Source organism: Dipteris shenzhenensis, chromosome 2 (assembly GCF_047967505.1).
Source record: "Dipteris shenzhenensis isolate YYH24624 ecotype China chromosome 2, Dip_SZ_1.0, whole genome shotgun sequence".
NCBI classification, from domain to species: Eukaryota; Viridiplantae; Streptophyta; class Polypodiopsida; order Gleicheniales; family Dipteridaceae; genus Dipteris; species Dipteris shenzhenensis.
The window spans coordinates 46,129,477-46,152,581 of NC_141597.1; the positions used below are offsets into that span (position 1 = coordinate 46,129,477).

At 47.1% G+C, this 23,105-nt stretch overlaps 1 protein-coding gene across 6 annotated transcripts in view; it reads left to right on the plus strand.

Annotated features, from left to right (window-relative positions):
* LOC147904850 (SET domain-containing protein) overlaps nucleotides 1-23,105 on the plus strand; it is a 158,805-nt gene that overhangs the window by 33,976 nt on the left and 101,724 nt on the right. For all 6 annotated transcript variants that reach the window (XM_087388705.1, XM_087388697.1, XM_087388714.1 and 3 more), the window contains 2 exons: nucleotides 9,207-9,289; nucleotides 9,556-9,582. In XM_087388705.1, the coding sequence (XP_087244831.1) occupies nucleotides 9,207-9,289; nucleotides 9,556-9,582 (110 nt within the window). The remainder of the gene's footprint in view (nucleotides 1-9,206; nucleotides 9,290-9,555; nucleotides 9,583-23,105) is intronic.

Below are 23,105 nucleotides of genomic sequence, written 5' to 3' on the forward strand. Positions count from 1 at the left end.
CTACAACTCAAGCTCTTCTCCTCCATCACCACCAACCACTACATAAGATATCGGCTCTTCGGATTCACCACTATAGAAACGAGAGAGAGAGAGAGAGAGAGAGAGAGAGAGAGAGAGAGAGAGAGAGAGAGAGAGGCGCTACCGCAGCAGGTAGCAAAAGAGAGAGAGAGAGAGAGAGAGAGAGAGAAAGAAAGAAAGAAAGAAAGTGTATTATTGTCCACTAAAGGCCAAAATGGGCCCATGGGACATCAAGAACTCTGCATACAAGATAGCACAAAATCAACGTGCCACAAAGAAGAGGCATCGTCGAATATCATCTAAGTGCTACGCAATACAATGCAAGTGAAAGTACATAATGTCAAATCTGAGCCTAAATACAAAGTAAACTAGATGCAAGGAAACCGCCCCTGGGTGCAAAATGGGGGGATGAGTACAATATGCCAATGCAAAGATACAAGTCCAGGTGTCACGGAGTCTGAGAACCAAAATAATACTGGAAATCCTATCCATCGACTCTGCCTCCTGCTATGAGAGTACAAATCTGAGCAAAGGTGAGGTGAGCGGCTGGTGGGGCGAGATCTCCATGAGTAAGTCTCCTCCGAAAAGCTGCCATCATCCTGGATCGTCTGGAGATGAAGCGACGAGTACGTCCCCTATGTAACAAGATCCTGCGGCGTCTACAAACCATCTCATATGTACATCCACAGGGTGGAGGCATGTGTCCTGTGTGAGCTCTGACCTCCTCGTGCTCCTCCTGGTCTCTGTCCTCTGGTATAGCGTGTGCCTGAGCTCTATCAGGCTGGGCTCTATCACGCTCCGGTCTGTGCTGATGGTCTCTGAGGTAGTCTCGTCGAAGCATAGTGGCCTCCCTGACATAAAGAGCTAGGCAATGCTGATCCTCGTAGTCCATCACTCGTGAGAGAGGTCCAAAGCCATCCGTGAAGAGACAGTGGAATCTACCTCTGAGCTCATAATATAGAGGGCATCTGCAAATGAAGTGCTCCTCTGACTCCACCTCTCCCATGGTGCAACAAGGGCAGATCCTGGTCTCTCGGCCTGGTCGCCGTCCATCCTCCATGCGTCGCATCCTACCAGCCTCTATCTCGAGCTGATGCGAAGAGACTCTAAGCTGGCCAAGGGCAATCCTCAGTGAGTGGGACATGTGGATACCTGTATAGCCTGGTGGAATGACAAATCCATCCTCTGAGATCCGAAGGAAGTGGTCACGATATGTGGCCATCTTCGTCGGAAGCTGCGTGGGATAAATCCAAGTGCGATACGTATGAAGCTGCAGCAAGTCTGCTCTCGTGACCTGGCTAAGCTCGTGGCGAGTCAACTCGAGATGAGGGGCATCTATGCTGTATCGGAAGGGAGGCAGTCTATCCATGTCTAGTCCAAGAGATGTGAGCCACCTAGTGAGTCTGAAGTACCAGCAGTATCGGGCCCCAGATCGTGCCAACTCCATAGAAGATGCAAGTGCTAACCATGGCAACCGAGCTCTGCCTGCTGCTGAGTCTCCAAACTCCCTAACCCTATGCAAATACATGACCGACTGAAACGCTGCATCCAATGCAAGGGGAGTAGCTCCAAACTCTGCTAGCATGATCTCGTGCGGAACTGTAGCCTTGGCCCTAATGAGCCGAGAGAACATGATGATCTGTAACCTCTCTACTCGTCTCCAATCTGCAGCGCCGAGGTCTCCTGCCCAGAAAGGAGCTGCATACATCGCAGCTGGTCTCACCAATGTATCAAAAAGCAAGGATTTCGTATCGGGATGCTGAAAGTGGGACTGAAAACACTGACGCTCAAGATGAGCCAACGAAGCATACCCTTTACTAATCCTATCTCGTGCTGCATATGTCATGGTGAAAACCGGTTCCCTGAAAATTGCCCCCAAATAAGTGCTCTCTAACAAGCTCAATGGGCTGTCCGTCATATGTGAAGCAAAACTCATCCGTGCTGTAAATACGATCAGAGGTGTTGAAAACCATAACCTTGGTCTTGCCGAGGTTTACGGTCAACCCCCTGTCCTGACAAAACCTGTGGAGTGCCTCAATATGTGCCTGGAGGCCCTGAGCAGTAGAGGAAATGAGAACCACATCGTCCGCATATAGGAGGATAGGAATGGAGGATCCTGAGAGAGTAGAGCCCACACCGCTGTCATCTGTATAAACATCTCTAGCTCATCAATATATAATCCAAAGAGAGTAGGAGAGAGTGGGCAACCCTGCTTCACCCCCAATCGTGCTGCATACCTCCTCTGAGAGCCCCTCACGTGTCCGAACCCGACCAGTGACCCTCTCATACAAAGCCATGATAGCCCACTGTATCTCTCCACTGAAGCCCATCTGGCGAATCCTCTGAAACAATCTGAATCGCGGAACTGTGTCAAATGCCTTCTTGAAGTCCACGAAGCAACAATAAAGCCGTTGCCTTCGTGACTTCGCCTCCTCTACCAGTGCCCTGAGTGTGAGGATGTGGTCAAGTGTCAAATGATCCCTGCGAAATCCAGCCTGCCCTCTGGCTCTGAGTCCTGTCATCTCGGCATGGTCATTTATACAGCTTTCCAAAACTGATGCATAGATCTTGGCCATAACGTGGCCAATCATGATGGTCCTGTGATTCGACGGCTCCATAGGGTCCCCCGACTTGTGGATAGGTACTATGGTATTGCCTAACCAGGACTGTGGTAGGCCTGTACAAACAGACTTATTGAAGAGACGGGAAAGAACAAAATCTAAGGCATCAATCCCATGGATTACATACTCCGCTTGCAATCCATCATGATCCTTAGCTCTCCCGTTCTTCAATCGGTGGACTGCTGCACGGACACTCTCTGGTGTGAAGAGACTAGATGAAGCTGGCCTAGGGGAATGGGATAAATCGATGGCTGGCTGATCTGGAACATCGTATAGAGCTGAAGTGTATGCAGACCAGACACGTGGATCTGTGAGGGGGCTCTGAGACTTCGAGCGGAGGAATTTTCTCTAGAATTCCTTGGAGTCACAGCTGAAAAGCAAGCTTCTCAGCTCCTCCTCATTCCGGGCTAGAAATTGGCGTTTCTTGCGCCTAACCAACCACTTGTAGTCTCTCTTGGTTTCGGCAAGGAGGGGAGACTTCTCCTTGGTCTCAAGGTGAAGTTTCCTGCGGAGTTCCTTACACTCCTTGTCATACCAACCGTTGCAAGGAACAAGACCAACCGGTGGGGGACTAGACGAATGACATGTGGCAGGGAACGACATGTGAGCGGCAGAAACGAGTGAAGTATGTACAAGTTCCCACCGGTCCTGCGTGGATGGTAGAGCATCTAATAGATGAGGACGGAGTAGGCGGCTGAGGTTCTGGCTATATACATCATCGAACTGGTGGTCGAAATGAACCTCGTAATAGGGTTGGCGGTCATGATAACGAGGGGGGGGTCATGGGAGACATTAGTCAAAGTAAAGTGGATGAGTGCATGGTCGGCAGAGGGCATGAAGGGGCTAACAGTAAGGCTATGGATGGAAGGGACTAGAGTCGGGGGACCTATGATGTAGTCGATCACGCTAGTACCACGCCCAGAAGCAGAAGAGAATGTAGGCATGGAAGACTGTGGCCACCTGGACAAGCCGTTATAAATGACCATACTGTGCGAGGTGAGGAGCTCCAGTAACTGACGTCCCTGATCTGTGGGCTGTACTGTGCAGTCTGATGAAGTCCGACAGAGGCTATCATTGTGAAATGCTGGGAGTATGACCGGATCCTCCATGAAGTCATAAGTGAGGGCCTGTCTGTCTGAGGTCCTCGCGTTGAAGTCTCCTAAAAGGATGACTTCTCCGCGATGTGAAAAATCTGCAATGTCCGCTGAGAGATCCTCAAATATGGACTGGCCTGGTCCAGTGGAAGAATAGATCGACTGCGCCGGGGGGAAGTAGCAAACTGCAATAAAAAGATCTCGCTGAGGGGCTCTACGGCAGATGCGTACCCACAAGAATCGGGCATGTGAATCCGCTCTCTCCACTGTGATGATCCGATCGAGATGCTCTCTGTACAAAATGGCCACTCCTCCAGATCCTCTCACTCCAAATGTTCGAGTGTGCTGCCTGAAGGCAGATCTCCATGTATACCCTGTCACTTGTGGCAAAGGTCTCTCTGGACTCTCGTGTGTCTCCGTGAAAAAGATGATATCTCTCCCAAAGAATGCCCCCCGTAGATTGCCTGGCTGTGCTGTAAAAGAACCATTGCAGTTCCATACAGCGATGCGTAGACTATCTGACGGGTGGTGTGTCCCATGGGCCCTGTCCCATCAAGCGGTCGTAGCAGGAGGTGGAGATGGGGCTATATCTGCTGGTCTGTCATCTCTAAGCACTGTGGGAGCACGCCTCAAAGTGCCTGTGATGAGTCTGCCATCCCTGATCACTGCCCACTTGCCCTGAGCTCGGGTTGCATCTCTCTGAGGCATGAGCGCCTTGCGCTCCTCAACCTGTATCTGAGTCAGATCCTCGTCCATGGAAATCTGTGGGTGGTCTCTGAGTGTCCCTCTCCTCCTGAGGGCAGCTAGACGTGCCTGGGCATCTCTGAATCTGATAATGAGGGGCTGCTCTCTAGTTCGATCCCTCCCGACTCTATATGATCCTACTATGCCATGATCCTGTACTCCCAGTGTCTGAGAGACAAAGGTCACAGCCTGTGTCATCGTGGACTCTGTCGCCGAGGGCAAGATACCACGAATGCGAATGTTGAGGGCCTTTGTGGCCCTCTGCTGTGACTCGGCCAATGTAGCTGATACAGTCGATCTCTGAGGCTGTGATGGCTGACGGCGGGCGACATCCACCCACTCTGTGGCTCTCTGGACCTCTGTCTGAAGGGAGGTCAAACGCTCCTCAACCGCTGCTACTGCTGTAGTGGGAGATGTGTCTATGTGCTGAACGCGAGTCTCGATCTGCTGCACTCGCTCTGTGTGTCCATGAATCTCTCCAGCAAGAGTCCTATGAGTCGCCTGTAAGACCTGAAGATCTGTCCTAATAGACAAGATCTCCCGATCCTGCTGTGTCACTCGATCAGCAAGAGATGCAACCTGAGCTGTAAGTAGAGCAATGGTCTTGTCCTTCCTGTGAAGCATCTGAAGGGCAGCTTGGAGGTGGGTCTCAAAGTGCTGAAGCTCTGGTAGGATGTGGCGGCAAGGACAAACAGCACAAGGCATGGAAGGAGAAAGAAAGGGAGAAAGGGGGGAAACCGGTAAGGTGGGTAGCGGGGATGAAGGAGAAGGTTGGAAAGGGGGAGAGAAAGCGGGTACCGGGGATGGAGAGGAGGGGATGGGTAAAGTCTGTAGAGAGGATGAGGAGGAGGGAGCCTCTGGCAAAGTAGGTAAAATAGGCAACAAAGGGGGGGAAGAGGTGACAGAGGGCTGTGAGAGGGGGAGCAAAAAGGGTGGAGAAGGGGTAGGAGAAGAAGGAACCTGAGAGGGGAGGGGTGAAAAAAACTGCGGGTACAAAGTAGCTATGGGCGGAAGATGAGATAATGGAGCTGAAACCGGTGTACCTGCGACTGGGAGTGCGGAAAGTGCGGGCACTGCGCTGGGCGGAAGATGAGATAGTGGAGCTGAAACCGGTGTACCTGCGACTGGGAGTGCGGCAAGTGCAGGCACTGCGCTGTCCTTTGAAGAAGATGCAAGTCCTCTTCTACTATAGTGCAGCATATCGGTCGTGGCGGCCATTGATGTTGCTGCTTCTGTAACATGCTGGACGGTGTCGGCCATGTTTAATTACGGGAAACTGGCAACATTGAAAAGCGGGAGATGGCAAGCGCTGCCAATGTGCGATGAGAGAGAGAGAGAGAGAGAGAGAGAGAGAGAGAGAGAGAGAGAGAGAGAGAGAAGAGGCACGCCTGTGGCAGGAGCGTACGCATGTGCGAGAGAGAGAGAGTTAGAGACAGATAGAGAGAGAGAGAGGGGGGGAGAGAGAGAGAGAGAGAGAGAGAGAGAGAGAGAGAGAGAGAGGGGGGGGGGGAGGGAGAGAGAGAGAGAGAGAGAGAGAGAGAGAGAGAGAGAGAGAGAGGAGTTTTTTACTTTGTAGCAACAATGCCAAGAAGCCTTAACATGCTTATCCGAAGCGATCCGCAAGGATCGAACACACACACACCACGACATGAACTAGAGCCTCAACCACCAAGACCCACGCGGGTTTTACAAAACTTGGTGGGGAAGGATGGCTTATACACGAGAGAGAGCGGAGTTTTTTACTTCGTAGCAACGATGCCAAGAATGGCTTATACACGCGAGAGAGAGAGAGAGAGAGAGAGAGAGAGAGAGAGAGAGAGAGAGAGGGAGGGAGGGAGGGAGGGAGGGAGGGATGGAGGGAGGGAGGGAGAGAGAGAGAGAGAGAGAGAGAGAGAGAGAGAGATAGAGAGAGAGAAAGAAAGAAAGAAAGTTTATTAAAGTCTTCGGGAGACCGTGAAGGTCTATGAGACTAAAGATAAATGATACAATGAGCATAACGATGGCGGTCTCAAAACGGGCCAGCCAACCGTTTCTACAAAAAAGAGGTTATGAAGGACGGTGTGTCTAGTCCTGATACAAAAAAATATGTGTCTACCTCCAGATGATACAAAAAAGAAGGGGGGGGCACCAAAAATGGGGCAGAGGGGGGAGATACAATATATATGTGCAGGTGGTGATAGTCAGAGACCAATCATAGAGGGGCCGTCAAATGGGAGGTCGGAAAAAAACCCTGCGATAGATGATTGGCCTCTGACGTCACGCGGCCTAGTCGAGCTCGGTCGATGGGGGCGGTGGGTGGCCCTGTGGATGAGGGCAACAGTAACCCCGGTGGGGCGGGCAGAGAGCAGAGATGAGATGTCATGGACCCGGATGTGTGAGTCTGTCCGCTGGCGCAGTTGTCGTGGCTTTGGCTCTCGCTCACGTCCGCATCGTCGGCTAGACTGAGGAGAGGTATCCTGTGACTGGAAGAAATCAGTGATAGGCCGCTGGGTGTCCTCACGCTGTGTGTGCTGCGCGTGTCGCCGTGCTCGGAGAGAGGTATCTTGGTGGCGAGTCATCTCATGTAAGAAAGTGGCTAGGCATCGCTGATCCGAGAACTGCATCATGTGTGGGAGGGGGCCGAATCCGTCGCGGAAGAGGCAGTGGTACCGGCCTCGAATGGCATAATAGATAGGACATCTGAAAGCAAAGTGCTCCTCCGACTCGATCTCCTGCAAGTCGCAAAGTGGGCAAAGGAGGCCCTCTTGTGGGGAAGGGGGGGATACCCTCTGTGCATCCGCTCTCGATCCGTAATCAGTGTGATGAAACCCTAAACTGACCGAGGGAGATCCAGAGCGCATGTGGTAGATGAAGCTGTGTGTAACCCGGAGGTGTGATGAAGCCCTCCTGTGAGATCTAGAGGCAGTGTTGGCGGTAGAAGTCGAGCTTCACAGGAAGCTCGGAGTGAAGAAACCATGTCCGCGAGGTGTGGAGTTGGAGCAGATCCGCTCGAATGAGCCGGTTGACCTCCTGGTCAGTGGGAGAGAGGGGAGATGGTGGAGTGTCGAGGTTGTACTGAAAAGGAGGCAACCGGTCTAAGTCAAGGCCCAGTCAGGTGAACCAACTGGAAAGACGACTATACCAGCATCGCTGGTCCCCATCAACGGATAAGGCCATAGAGGAGGATAGGGCTAGCCAAGGTAGGTGGAGGTGCTGAAATCCCTGACTCTGTGGAGATAAGTGATAGCCTGGAGAGAGCGAGAGAGAGAGAGAGAGAGAGAGAGAGAGAGGGACAAAAGCGAGCCAGATAGAGAGCTCTTGTGAATTATGGCCCAATGATTCGATGTAGTATTGTGAATCGTCCATTGTAGGTAACATATTCTTAATGAACTGGTTAGTAAAAAAAATACTTTCTCGCCCAAATGTGTTATTGAAGTAGGTAAAGATTGGTGATGGATAATTTTAATGGAGAACTGCTTAGATGAATAGTCTTTTCTTCTATAAGTCATCAATCTATTTTTGTAACTCTTCGATTTCTATCGTATTCATCCTGTAATGATTATGCCTATCTCTATTCATTCAAAAATGCATACACCTTGAAAAAGTTATGAGGTCTAAAAGGTGTTGGGTGAATGGAGAGAATGCTCTAGGAGAACCCCAAAGTGAGACTGCCAAGATAATGGAGAGAGAGCCCTATTTATAGGGTTGTATGTTGATCAACCCAAGGGACTTTGTTAACCGACCCAAGGTCAATCAGCCAATCTAGGTCAAGTCGGTTGACTTGGGTGACCCGATCGGGGTTACTAAGCTAGGTTAACCCGACGAGGGTCTGCTACCCCAGGCGGCTTGTTTGGCCCTCTAATTTGCCCCTATGCCCTGGGAAACCTCGCCTTAGAGCAGGTGGAATCAGTCCCAATCTGAGTTAGAACTCTTACACTTATTTGGGCATGCACACCCACGAATAAGCCCCTCTCTCACTTGAGATGCCATACTCTAACATTATGAGGATTCAACTTCCATGCAGCTATTTCAGCCAGCTTAGTGAATTGTCTAAGATGGTTGGTTGAACATTTTAACCTCGTACTTCACTTTCAAGTTTAGGGCTGCTAAATACTTCTTTCTTCTATCTTCCTCACTCTTTTTGGGTAATTCTAAAGAGAGTTTCCAAAACCTGTCTGTAAATTACTCTCATTGTCGAATTGCCTGAACCGTTTCCAATGGAAGGTCAAGTTCTCTTCATGCCTCAATGGTATGAAAGTGGCTTTCAGTTGTTCTAGGAACGTAGCCCATTCAAGGATAGGCTCTCTTTCCTTTTGTACCAATGACCACCACGTTAAAGCATCCTTTTGTAGAGGCAAGGGGCAAAGTATAGCTCATAATGGCGAATCCAATTAAGGAATTTATCACCCTCCCTTGCTCCATCATATTTAGGGAATTCAATTCTCTCTTGTGATTGGAATTTGACTCTTTTCGAAGGAGTACTTAGATATTCATCCCCAAAATTTAGAACTTAGTCCCTAGCTTTGTCATTATGGACTGTTCAATCATATTGCTGAGTTGAGAAACCAGCTTATCAGTGGGAGACTCTTCCTCTCTTCTCCTTGCATTTGGATTATAGTCCATGTGTGCCAAATTTTGGACTTGTTATAGGCTTGTGATGCTCAAAAGAGGCACAAGGCAGAGTTTAACAAATGGGAGTGAATGTGGCTTGTCTATATGCTGATTTGAGTCTCTTTTTGGTGTTTTCTAGCTAAAAAATCTGCAGGCACTTTTCACGGACAAGGTGAAGCCCTTTGCCAGGCAGTTGCTTTCAGTCATAGGAGATTTGAGAAGGTGAGGGAACTTTCAAGTGGTTCCAAGCCATCTCCGTTCTCCTTTGTTTGCCATGTTAATTCTAGATAGAGCACTGATAGGTGTACAAAATTTGTTCACGTAATATCATATGATTTACTTAAAATCATGGCACCTTGTGAGAAATTACTAATGCTTGCTGATAGACACAGATATGTTTTAAAAAATTTATCTTGTAGGCACACTCGGCAGGATGTTTAAAACAAATGTGTACTAAGTCACTTATATAAATCTTTGTATTCCTGCAGGGAGATTGAATTTCAGGACTTTCTGTGGTATGCTATTTACGCCCTCCAGGAAATCCTATCTGCTTCCTTTGCTGTAATTGTTTTTATGTTATGGGAAAATAACCCATGAATATGAGGCTTGTCTGTCACTCAAACCCTGCAATGTGAAGTCAAACGTGTGAAGATAAAGCAAGAAATTATAACATCGGTATAATAGTTTCTATGTGCTTGGTGAGAAGCCAAGTTGTAAGAGTTGTTCTTAAACCATTGGTGAAGGAAAGCAAATTGCACCACCTTTTGTCCAAATCAATACAATGTAGATAGATCTCAGGAATACCTAAGACTTGAGGCCATCACTCAAGACAATGGATGTGATACATGGCTTAGCTTGCTTTAATAGATGGTGCTGACGTAAGGCTTTTGCTATGGTGGACCAGGGTATGCTTTTTCTATGGTGGCACATGGTATTAGTAAAGAGGATAGTGGTGAGTGGGGTCAAGCCATCACATGTAGAGATAAGGTGAGGTATGGATGTGATACATGGCTTAGCTTGCTTTAATAGATGGTGCTGACGTAAGGCTTTTGCTATGGTTGACTAGGGTATGCTTTTGCTATGGTGGCACAGGGTATTAGTAAAGAGGATAGTGGTGAGTGGGGTCAAGCCATCACATGTAGAGATAAGGGGAGGTATTGTTGACCATGCAAATTATCATGGGTAGCGGCTTGCAAGCTTTGAATACAGAGTAGTAGCATTCTTAGATTACTTAGCAGATCTGATCACTCGTGCATCTTGTTGGGGTACAATTGCATCTCCTTGCCCTTTTCTTCTGGGCTGAAACAGACAGAGATAAAGATTCCAGGGCCAGCTTTTATAATTGTTCTGAAGGCAACTTTAGTACACACACCACTTGAAGGAATGAAATGTTATTGAACCCCTCCATTGTCTGGTTGGCACCTCATTACAGGGCTCACATTCCTGCATCAGGCAATCATGCATGCAAAATGGTTAATCCAACTTTAGTGCACACATCACTAGCAATTATCTCGAGGGTTACTTTTCACCTGCAATCACTTTTTGCTGTATTAAAATGATGTATCTGGTCCCATGGGTCATGTTTGGCCTTTGTGGAATGTTAAAATAATATCCTCTCTCTTAGCCCCTCAGCCCCACAGTCCACCCCCCAGCCCCTCAGCCCTCACGTCAGCCCATTTGCCCCTTCCCTCAGCCCTGCCCCATTCCAGCCTGATGCGACCCCTCAGCGAGTGTCACGGGGACATGAAAAGTGATGTAAATTTAATGTAACTCAACCCCGGGGTTAACCGTGGTTAAGTCTAGTCATAGTTTGGCCGTGAGGGACTGGCTAGAGGAAGTGCAGACTTCTTAGAAGTCCCTAGGGGCAATTTCTAAGTGCACCCACTAGGTCCTAGGGGTAGGGCATAGGCATTTAAGAGGGGCTATAAATTTGGGCCCAAGGACAACCAATGTTGTCCTTGGTATGGTGGTTAGGACAATAATGAAGGGTCAAGTGGCATGCATGCAAATGCATGTGCTCCCCTCAACCTACCATCTCTCTCCCTCACCCTCTTGAAGCATTCCAAGGTCTGCAGAAGGAGCTTGGAGCAGAATTCCATGCTAGTTGCACTGTTTGCTTGCTCCTTTGCTGTTGGCTGTTCTCCATCACGCTTTTGCTGGCTTCTACGTCCTTTTTTGCTGTTGCACTCAGGTTGAGGTTGCAGGCATGCATCCCAAGGCTGTTGTACGCTTTTGTGGCAAGAGCTGGCCTTGGTTTCAAAATGTCCAGTTATGATGCCATCCATAATCACATGTTGGATGCCTACTACAATAGGATGAAAGACGTGATTGAGCAAGTTGTTTACGATGGTATTGTGCTTGCACCATTATAAACTGACGGGTGGAAGAACGTTACCAACAGGCCCTTGATCAATGTCATGGTTGTAAGATTCAAAGGCGAGGCCTTCAATTAATCTATTGATATGACCGGTGAATCCAAGACCAACGAATTCGTTGCCGAGAAGTTAACTAGAGAAATTGAAGATGTTAGATAGGCTGCACGGACAGTCCGTACAGCTGTACGGATTTATGACACGACTTTCGAGGTGATTGTACGGAGTGCTGGGCATGGATCTCGAGGTGATCGCAGCAAGACACAGATCCCGAGGTAGATCATCCTTTATGTACGGATTCTCCTTGCCATTCGGGGCAGATCTGTGGATCCTAGTCTCTCCAGCTCTTTTCTTGCCTTCCTTCCGTCTTCTATCTGTTCTCTCTCTCTTCTCCGGGAGGCAGGAAGACACCTGCACCCTGCTGGGAGCCTGGATAGGGGATAGGTGCGAGGACTGAGGTCGCCCCTTTGCCACGGACAGTGGGTATTTGGTTATTGTCTTTCATTTGATTGCTATTTCTTATTTTGAATTTATCTGCAGTGTATTTCTTGTGCTTTGAGTCCTTTCTCACAAGCTTAAGCAAGCACTCAGAAGCAAAGGGTGTGCCTAGGGAAAGGCCAGAGGGCCAATGTGATGCAGGTGAATGCCTTGAGGCTGCTTTTAGCATAGTTTGCTTGTGGTTTGGATGCTTGGATGCCTTTCAGTTGGGTCAGGTCAGAAGTGGATGCCTAAGATTGCCTTGCTAGTTGGATTCTAGTGGTGCAGTGTGGAATAGATGCCCAGAAGTTAGTCAGAGGATTTGCAGAGAGGAACGGGTGAGCCCGTGGTGTAAAGCATATTCATTCAGAAGCATTAAATAAATACCGAAAGGGGCACCAAGGCATTTGGGGCCAGTGGGTGTATTGTTTTCACTGAGCAGGGGCATTCTAGCCTCCCCATTGTTGTTTTTGTTGTTGAAGTTCATTTCTAAGCATTGTTAAGTGGTTGAAGTGATTGAAGCTTGCATTGTGGCTATTTATGAGGTTTATGACTGAGTAGACGAGGATTACTGCCCTTTAGTTTGTTGAAGGCCGGTTACAGTGGTTCCATTGCTGGGATCATCACCATCTTTCTACAGAGGTGAGCCTTGGTAGTGTTGGGTGAAGGAAACCTTCATTGCATTTTTGCTTCAGCCATAAACTCAGCAAGCATGTCACACCGTGAGAGGTCGTTGACCATCTCAGAGCAGGAGGGTTAAGAGGAAGATAGGGCATCAGAGAGCTTTGAGGAGGAGCATAGTATCAATGAGGGTGACCAGGAGCAGGACAATGGGAAACAGCCTGATCCTCCTGAGCATGCCGCTGAGGACTCACAGGATGAGGTAGATGAGGCTGAGGAGCTTGATCCCAATGCCCTTTTGCAGTTGCGAATGTAAAGTGCAGTGGGAGCCCTGTCTCAATTGCAGCAGACTTCCATGGAGATTATGCAAGCTCCTCCTAGCAATATTGGTCCTCGTGGAAGCAAAAAGATGAAACAGAAGAAGCATAAGAAGACTCACAGGCACAGTCCATCAGGCGAACAGCCACAAGTGATGCCCTCAGTTGCCCTTGGAATGGGTAATTGCAATAATTTTCACTCATTGAATCAGGGACAGCAAGTTTTTTCGCATACTATGATGCATCCAGGGTACTTTGGAGGGGGTTCAGTGTTCCAAGCAATGGTGGGAAAGCCCATAGAAGGACTTGTAATGCCAGGCAGTTTTGTGTGCAGCATGCAGCCCGGAATGCAGAATTTCCAGCAGCATATGATGGGAGGAATGCCCCCTGCTAATGCCAAGATGATGTATGCAAATCTTGGGATGCAGCCCGGTATGCAAACATGGATGCCTGGAATTATGGGCAATACTTGGAATATGCCACAGACACAGGGAGTGAGACCCGAAATGTTTAACCCCACCATGGGTAAGGGTGGTATGGCTGAAAATGTGGGAGCAATGATGGCTCCGCCCTTTTTACAGCGCCCCAAATCTGACCCCAAAAGGCAAGCTGAAAGATTATAAGGAGGTAGGGGCAGCTATTAAGTTTGAAACTTTCAATGGGATGCAGGACAGATTGAAGGCTTTACACTTCATGGAGTCTTCCAAAGTTCGAAAGGCAGCCACGTTCTTGAAGGGCAATGCACTCCAATGGTGGACCAATTTCAGAGCACCTACCACCTGGGTTGAATTCAAACAGGTGTTCTCAGTTGCATGGTTAAGCACCACTTTCGAGGTAGATATCATGACCGCTTGGTACAAGCTAGATGTGGCAAATTGCAGTATCTTGGAAGAATATAATACAAAGTTTTGGGAAGCCTTGCTGCCAATGAATTCTTACAGACATGTACTGTTGGCCGAGCAAATTGAAAGGTATTGCTGCGGGCTGCCAAAGGAGATTTGTGACTACGGGCTGATCATGAAGAAGCAAGTCAGCAGGCACATCGCCATGGAAAGGCTTTAGTAAACTCACATGAAAGGCATTGTGTATCGTCTAATTTCCAGGTAGCTTCAGCATGTAAGCTACATCATTAATCCTGTCAAAAACCTGAAAAGGACCATAGTACCTCATCTTCAGCTTTGTGTACACTTTGTCCTTGGCTTTCTGGAAACGCAACAACACCCAATCGCCCTCTTTCAAGAGTAGCTCACGGGAATGTTTATTTGCTGCCCGTTTGTGTTCTCCTCGCTTTTTTGGAGGGCTGTTTTGACCTTCTGGTAGGCAACATCCAGACTTTCCACAAATCTATTCGCTTCAAAAATCTTCTCTTTTGTATGCAGAATGGTAGGTACCTTCCCTTCTCCTGCCACAATCTCGAAGGGTGCTTTCCTTGTAGATGAATGTACAATGTTGTTGTACGCAAATTCAACAAATGGCATCCCATTTCGATTGCTGATTCGAAACATAACACTTGAGAAGATCAAGGGTAGTGGAGTTGGCTTCTTCTAACTGTCCATCATATTCAAGATGGAAAGAGTGAGAAATTCAGCATGGTACCAATATTCTAGAAGATACCTCTCCAGAAAAGACTTGTCATCCGCGGGTGTCGATCATTGTCAATCGATTGAGGCATCTTGTGATGTTTGAACACATGAGACATAAAAAGTCTCACCATCTGGTCTGCTATGATCTTCTTCCATACTGGAATAAAGTGGCCTTGCTTTGTGAATTTGCAAATATGGTCCATACCCCGTCATGTCCCGATGATGTACGTGGAAGATCGAAGATGAAATCCATGGCAATGCTTTGCCAGGGTCGATCGAGAATGGGTAAAGGGTGCAACAGTCTAGCCGGCTTATGTCAGTCATATTGTACCCTCTAGCAGGTGATACATGTCTTGACATATGCCTCGACATCCTTCCTCAATGCTGGCCAAAAGAAATAATGCTCCACAGCTTTGATGGTGGCATCAATGCCTTTGTGTCCTGCATGGGGTGGGGCATGACTCTCTGTCAAAACTTTTGGCCTCAACTGGTGTGTGACACATAATATGCCATGCATCATCAGAAAAACCTCCTTGAGAGTATAGTGCTAATGCCTCTGGCCATCGACCAACTGATCATAAATCAGTGCAAAATCAGTATCATTGGCATATTGATCCTTCATGGCATCAAGCTCATCATGATATGCAATGGTAATGGCTGAAACTTGCGGCTTAACAGACACTGCAGCTAGGGTGGGCTTTTGGGAAAGTGCATCTGCAACTACATTTTTCTTTCTAGGCACATGCACAATCTGAAAATGAAACATAGAAAGAAAGTTGGCGCACCTCATGTGCTTCTCGGACAGCTTTCTCATACCGCAAGGATTGGTGATCGGTCTGAACATAAAAATCAGCATCTACAAGATAATGATTCCAGGTTGAAAGAGCAAGTATGATAGCCAACATCTCTTTCTCGTAGATGACAAAATTCATTTCAGCGTCCTAGAGCACTCTACTCTCATATGCCACCACTCTACCGCCTTGCATAAGTACCTCACCAATGCTGTTCCCACATGCATCAGCTTAGACAGTGAAAGGCTTGCGAAGATCGGGTAGTATGATAACAGGATTGGAGCAGAGCGTCTCCTTCAGCTTCTCAAAAGCTACAATCTCTTTGGTACCCCATCTGAAAGTGACCCCTTTCTTCTGCAAGGCATGGAGCTGTGATGCAATCTCTGCAAAATATCGGATAAATCTCTTGTAGTACAAGCACAAGCCCAGAAAGCTACATACTTCATGAATGTTCTTCAGGTGTGGCCAATTCCTGATAGCCTCTACTTTGGTGGGGTCCATCCGGACTCCATCGTTGGAAACAATGTGCTCGAGAAAATGGATCTCATGCATGAAAAATTCACTTTTCTTGGCATTGACAAGCAACTTATGCTTGCGTAGCTCCTCAAAAACAATTGCCAGGTGCTTCTTATGTTCAGCCTCATCCTGAGAGAACACGATGATATCATTAAAGAAAGTGCCAACAAAGGCTCGGTGTTCTCAAGAAATCTTGTCCATCATTCTATTAAAGGTGGCAGGTACATTCATTAACCCAAATGGCATGACAAGAAACTCATACAGACCAAATGTGGTAGGGAATGCTGTTTTGTGCACATCCTTTGGCTGAATTCTGATCTGGTGATAACCAGTCTTCATATCAATGCGGTTGAACATTCCAGATCCCTGTAACCTATCCAAAATATCATTTATCCTAGGTATATGGAATTTGTTCTTAATTGTAATTTTATTGAGGGCTCGGTAGTCAATGCACATCCGCCAAGACCCATCCTTCTTCTGAACCAAAAGCACAGGTGAGCAATAGGGTAAAGAGCTGGGCTGAATCAGCCCCTTCTCGTGCAGGTCCTTGACCTGGTTCATAATTTCCTCTTGCTGGGCTGCACTAACCCTGTAAGGAGGTCTGTTAGGTTGGCTGCTACCAGGGATTATGTCTATTTGTATGGTCTTCTGGTCTTTCAGGGGGCAACGAATGTGGAAGAGAGTCATAAAAACACTCCTTAAACTGAAAAAGAAAATCTGTCTGCTGCTTTTCCAGCTTAGAGAAATGAGACTTTTCTTCTACTGAGACTGCTTTTCAAATGCAAACACTAAGTACGCTGAAAGGTGTTTTTTCATTACATTGCCAATGGCAGAAGCAGATACAACATGAATAGATCCTCCCTTCAGCTTAGCATCTAGAACATGTGTTTTGCCATGGTGAGTGATTGTGATAGTTTTATTCTAACAGCCCCAACACGGAAGTGCCAGGGTATTCCTAGTAACACATCACCATTCAGCGGCATAATGTAGAACTCTTCCGTGTCGATGTAGCTCTGAATGTGCATTCTCAGCTTGCCTATCACTGGAGTAACGGATTGGCTGAGCATTGGGCAAGCCATGTCCGCATCACACAAGGGACCCATCTCTTCTGCCTTTATTCCCAACTTTCCAGCCAGCTCAGGAAAACTGAAGTTGGATTTGGCTCCTGGATCGAAAAACATCAAAGCTGTTTGGTCTCTTCTTATCTTGCCCCATGCCAGACATAACTCTGTAGCATCCAGATTCTGAACAGCCCCAATCAAATCTGGCATAAAACCAACAGTGGGTATGGGCTTCTTATATTTTTGATCATTCCTCTTCTCTTCCTTATGCTCACCTTGCTCAGTAGGAGGGAACTTCCTCTTCTTGTGTGGGCATTTGAAAGCCCTGTGGCCCTCCTCCTTGCAAATGCAACACTTGTTGGCATCATAAAGGATTTTCTTTTCTTCATCTGACACACATGCACGAGACATTATTCGCCTTTGTCCTGCAACCAACTTTGCTTTCATAGGCTGCGAGAACTTTCTGAATTTCTAAGGAGATTCCCGCTTGTAGCCCTTTGACTTTGGTGCCTCCTGGTGGCTACCTCTCTCTCTCTCTCTCTAGATCGAGATCATGCTAGCAGAGTTTGGAGCTACTCCCCTTGCATTGGATGCAGCGTTTCAGTCGGTCATGTATTTGCACAGGGTTAGGGAGTTTGGAGACTCAGCAGCAGGCAGAGCTCGGTTGCCATGGTTAGCACTTGCATCTTCTATGGAGTTGGCACGATCTGGGGCCCGATACTGCTGGTACTTCAGACTCACTAGGTGGCTCACATCTCTTGGACTAGACATGGATAGACTGCCTCCCTTCCGATACAGCATAGATGCCCCTCATCTCGAGTTGACTCGCCACGAGCTTAGCCAGGTCACGAGAGCAGACTTGCTGCAGCTTCATACGTATCGCACTTGGATTTATCCCACGCAGCTTCCGACGAAGATGGCCACATATCGTGACCACTTCCTTCGGATCTCAGAGGATGGATTTGTCATTCCACCAGGCTATACAGGTATCCACATGTCCCACTCACTGAGGATTGCCCTTGGCCAGCTTAGAGTCTCTTCGCATCAGCTCAAGATAGAGGCTGGTAGGATGCGACGCATGGAGGATGGACGGCGACCAGGCCGAGAGACCAGGATCTGCCCTTGTTGCACCATGGGAGAGGTGGAGTCAGAGGAGCACTTCATTTGCAGATGCCCGCTATATTATGAGCTCAGAGGTAGATTCCACTGTCTCTTCACGGATGGCTTTGGACCTCTCTCACGAGTGATGGACTACGAGGATCAACATTGCCTAGCTCTTTATGTCAGGGAGGCCACTATGCTTCGACGAGACTACCTCAGAGACCATCAGCACAGACCGGAGCGTGATAGAGCCCAGCCTGATAGAGCTCAGGCACACGCTATACCAGAGGACAGAGACCAGGAGGAGCATGAGGAGGTCAGAGCTCACACAGGACACATGCCTCCACCCTGTGGATGTACATATGAGATGGTTTGTAGATGCCGCAGGATCTTGTTACATAGGGGACGTACTCGCCGCTTCATCTCCAGACGATCCAGGACGATGGCAGCTTTTCGGAGGAGACTTACTCATGGAGATCTCGCCCCACCAGCCGCTCACTTCACCTTTGCTCAGATTTGTACTCTCATAGCAGGAGGCAGAGTCGATGGACAGGATTTCCAGTATTATTTTGGTTCTCAGGCTCCGTGACACCTGGACTTGTATCTTTGCATTGGCATATTGTACTCATCCCCCCATTTTGCACCCAGGGGCGGTTTCCTTGCATCTAGTTTACTTTGTATTTAGGCTCAGATTTGACATTATGTACTTTCACTTGCATTGTATTGCGTAGCACTTAGATGATATTCGACGATGCCTCTTCTTTGTGGCACGTTGATTTTGTGCTATCTTGTATGCAGAGTTCTTGATGTCCCATGGGCCCATTTTGGCCTTTAGTGGACAATAATACACTTTCTTTCTTTCTTTCTTTCTCTCTCTCTCTCTCCTCAGCCCCTCCCGCTCAGCCTCTCCCGCTAACCCCTCCACTCGGCCTCTCTTTCTCTCCATCCATACCTCCGTACAGCCTCTCTTGTAGCTCTCTGTCCGTACATCCCCTCTTGTACAGCCCGTCCGTACCCCGTCCGTACCGTACAGCTCGCTCGTACCTCCGTACCACAGCCGTACCTCCGTCCGTCGTCCGTATCACCTCCGTACCTCCCCCAGTCAACACCTCCCGTCTGTACCTAGTCCTACTCCTCCCTAACCCCGAGTTGGGCTAAACCCCCAACCCAACGCTGGGATTAGGTTAAGCCAGGGTGTCCAACATACAGCCAATTATGGACTGGCGTACCCTCTCCTCCAAGTCCCCCTTAACTCCCTCAACTCCGTCAACACCCATCCGGACTCGGTACTCTATAGTTGCAGCCATGACACCCTCTCCATATGCACGAAATTACCAACAAGAAGGCTCAAAATGACCCATCCTCGGGCAACAAGATCAGATTGCGTAAATACACCAATTGACCCTCTTTATACTGGACATCTCGTCTGGATTTATTAGCTTGGCATGTATACAATGCTTGAGCTTTGGCGATGCGGCTTTTCACGGACTCCGTAATCTTTGCCATGGATTCGGTGGTTTTGTTGGCTTCAAGAGATGGAGACACCATCCAATGAGGTTAATCGCCGTCCAAACGCCACTTCATAAAGTGTGCGACCAATACTAGAAGAATAGGTATCGTTCAGAATGGCCTGCACAAGCGGGAGAAACTGCTCCCACTTTCCCTGAGCATCATGACAATATGATTTCAAAATATCAAATGCCATACCATTATACTTTTCCGTCTTGCCGTTCGATTGCGGATGGAAAGCGCTGGACATCTGCAGATTAGTAAAAAAATTATCAAACAAGGCTCGCCAAAAGTTAGACGTAAATTTGGAGTCCCATACCAATACTTGATAAACAAACGAGCTACATCTTCAACGCTGGCCGTTTGTTTGCAGGGAATGAGCATACAATATTTACTAAAGCGACAAACAATAGTAAGCAGGCAGTGAGAGAGCTACGATTGGAGCTGGCAGAAATAAAGGCCCGACTTCACATCCTGGAAGGGCCTGGTAAGTAGGCAGTAATTGATGAGGCTGTAAAATCTTGTAAGGATCCCCCCCCCACCTCGTAGCTAGTCTCTACAGTCAAAGATCTTGTTCACGCTGAAGTACAAACTGCTAAGAAGGAAGTGATTGTGGAAGTGGACAACAAAGCAAGTAAGTCTGATATTCAAGCAGAGATTAAAGAATGGGACAAAGTGTGGAATACACCAAAAGGGAAAAAATCATACAAGCCACAAAGGGCTGGAGCAAAGGGCACGCTAAGGCCCTTGTTGACTACTATGCTGAAATAAAGAGCTAAATAGCTCAAGCAAAATAAAGGGTGAGCTAAGGCCCTTGCTGACTATGCTGAAATAAAGAGCTAAATAGCTCAAACAAAATCAAGTACAAAACATGTCATATAATATAATATCATATCATATTGTATCATGTACTATCTGAAGTAGAATGAGAGTGACATGGGTTTTGGCTTCCTCAAAGAGAGAGTAAATGGAGGTGACAGTGTGCAGGAATGCAGAAGCAGGCTGCAGCATATTGCTGTATGGCAGCCATATAATTGTACCAATAGCTATGTGTTGGAGCATCAATGGAAACAATGGATCATAAACATAACACTTTATTCATGGAGAATGCCCAATATATAGGCAAGAGAGTATACATCTTTGACATCATCAATGATCTCAGGATGGAATCCTTAGATCCTATAATCACTCCTTGATTCTCTCAATCACACCCACTCTAGCACACCTACTCTCAAACACTCCTAGCCCTTAGGCACACACCCATACATCAATTTGACTCTACATACCCCCCCACAAATTGATGACCCCATTCCTCAGTAATAGTACATGGGATGCTCCATGGCCCAGCATCATGTGGCAACACACATGGCCCCAACCTGTGACTCACTCCTAGGACTCTTGGTTTACAATTGGAGGATTGGACAATGACTATGTATGGAAATACACATGGGTCCAACAAGGTAAAACCTCAAACAAAGGACTAACAATCATTTAAGGATGGATTATCCATGGCAGAGAACCATTATTGATCACACACACAAACAACTTAGAAAACATATGGGTCATCACCCTTATCAAGATTGACTTGGGTGGTAAAAGCAGTGAGAGCTTTAACATCTTCTGGTTCTTCTTCTTCTTCTTTCTCTGCTTCTTCCACAAGGTTTGTTGAACATTTCTTCTTTGCATAGCACTCTTTCTCAAAATGTCCAGATTTTCCACAAAAGTTGCACTTCATCTTACTCTTGCTGGTGTATCCCTTGAAGTTGCTTTTGGCCAAATATGCCCCATGTTGTTTGTAGTCACCATGTTCTTTGTAGTCATTCCTCTGTTTGATTTTTCTTTCCTCTTCCAAGAGGGATGCCTTAATTTCCACTAAACTAATCTTTGGTATATTGGTGAGAGTAGTGACAATAGTGCCATATTCCTCAGTTAGGCTTTTGAGTAAGATAGCAATTACAATGTCATCATCAAGATTAAACTTGATGCTAGCTAACTGTGTGAGTATGCTCTTTATGGAGTTTCAGTGTAAAGAGATGGATTCTCCTCTATCCAATTTCAGATCAAAGAATTTGATGAGCAAGCTAAACTTGGAACACTTTCCCTGTGCTCCAAAGACAAGCTTAAGATGACTCCATGCAGCATGAGCAGTCTCATAGCTATCAATGTGGTGGATAAAAGAATCACTCAATCCAAGAGCAATTATGGCTAGTGCCTTTTCATCCTTAGGGAGCCACTAAGCTTCTCCTTCCCTAGTGGATGGTTTCTTTTCTTTTCCATTAGCCACATTCCAGATCCCCTTTTTCATGAGAATAAATTTTAGTTTGGTTTGCCAAGTATGAAAACCCTCTCCCTCAAACTTTTCTATCTTGATTTTGGTGGCCATTTGGGAAGGTCTTACCAATTTAATGGCAGTGTCTAATCCCTTTACAAAAAATTAGTCTTTCTGAATAAAGAAATCACCTTCACCATATAAATGCAAATTGCTAGATAAAAATTCAGAAAAACCTAGTGGTTTGGCATATGCATAGCCAGTTGGCTTCTCCCAAATCCTCTTAATTGGGGTCTTCTTCACCTTGTACTTCAGTTTAAAAAAAAAGAAAAAAAAGAGTGACGGGCGACGAGTGCTCTTCTGCACTGCAGAGACAACGAGCTTCAAGGAAGCTTATGTGGGAGAAGACACAGAGGATGCCATGAAATGGATCCTCAAATATGGAACCAAGTTTGTCTGGAACTCTGTCACATCCACGTTCAAGGCACCGAAGGGATGTAGTTGGCGAAGAAATGACCGTAATCCACTGAGAGCCACTCGAGGAGCAAAGATCTGATCAAGGCAGAGGTCTACAATCTCCTTACTCCTACTATAAACAATGATAGCTACAAGTGCCAGCTGAGGTGCTGAGGGACATCAGAGATAACAAATATTCTTAGGCTATGCGGCTCATAGCCAACACAATATACTCAGTTACTTGTTTGCGGACAGTGTTTGCGTCGTAGGGTGGTTCGTGGAGGAAAAAAGAAGCGTGAGTGGTGCAGAAGAGGAGATGAGCATGGAAACGACAAGGGGGACGAGTTGTCACCTCAGAAGCGGTAGAAGCCTCCAAACTACCACAACGGCCTCAGAGAAGCAAGAACTGTAGTGCCAGAACTCCAGTGTCAAATATAGGAGCTGCATTGAGGTGAAGCTCTAACCAAACGCAAGATGTGAAGGATTGTCGACGATCTTTTGGCCTCGGTAGATCTTTAGTGGCAACAACGACCACAGTAGAAGAGTCAGCAGCAACAACTATCAACATAGATCTTCACAGCATTAAAGAAAGAGAGATGAAGTCCTCCACATAGTAGTTTTGAGAGCATACAACCACATCAATGTTGAAGTTGATGGAGAGGTTGATGAGGGTGGAAGAGCCTAGAGGAGTAGAAGAGCCACGAGAGAGCCACTGGCTCTGATACCACATGTTGGAGCATCAATGGAAACAATGGATCATAAACAGAACACTTTATTCATGGAGAATGCCCAATATATAGGCAAGAGAGTATACATCTTTGACATCATCAATGATCTCAGGATGGAATCCTTAGATCCTATAATTACTCCTTGATTCTCTCAATCACACCCACTCTAGCACACCTACTTTCACACACTCCTAGCCCTTAGGCACACACCCATACATCAATTTGACTCTACACTAT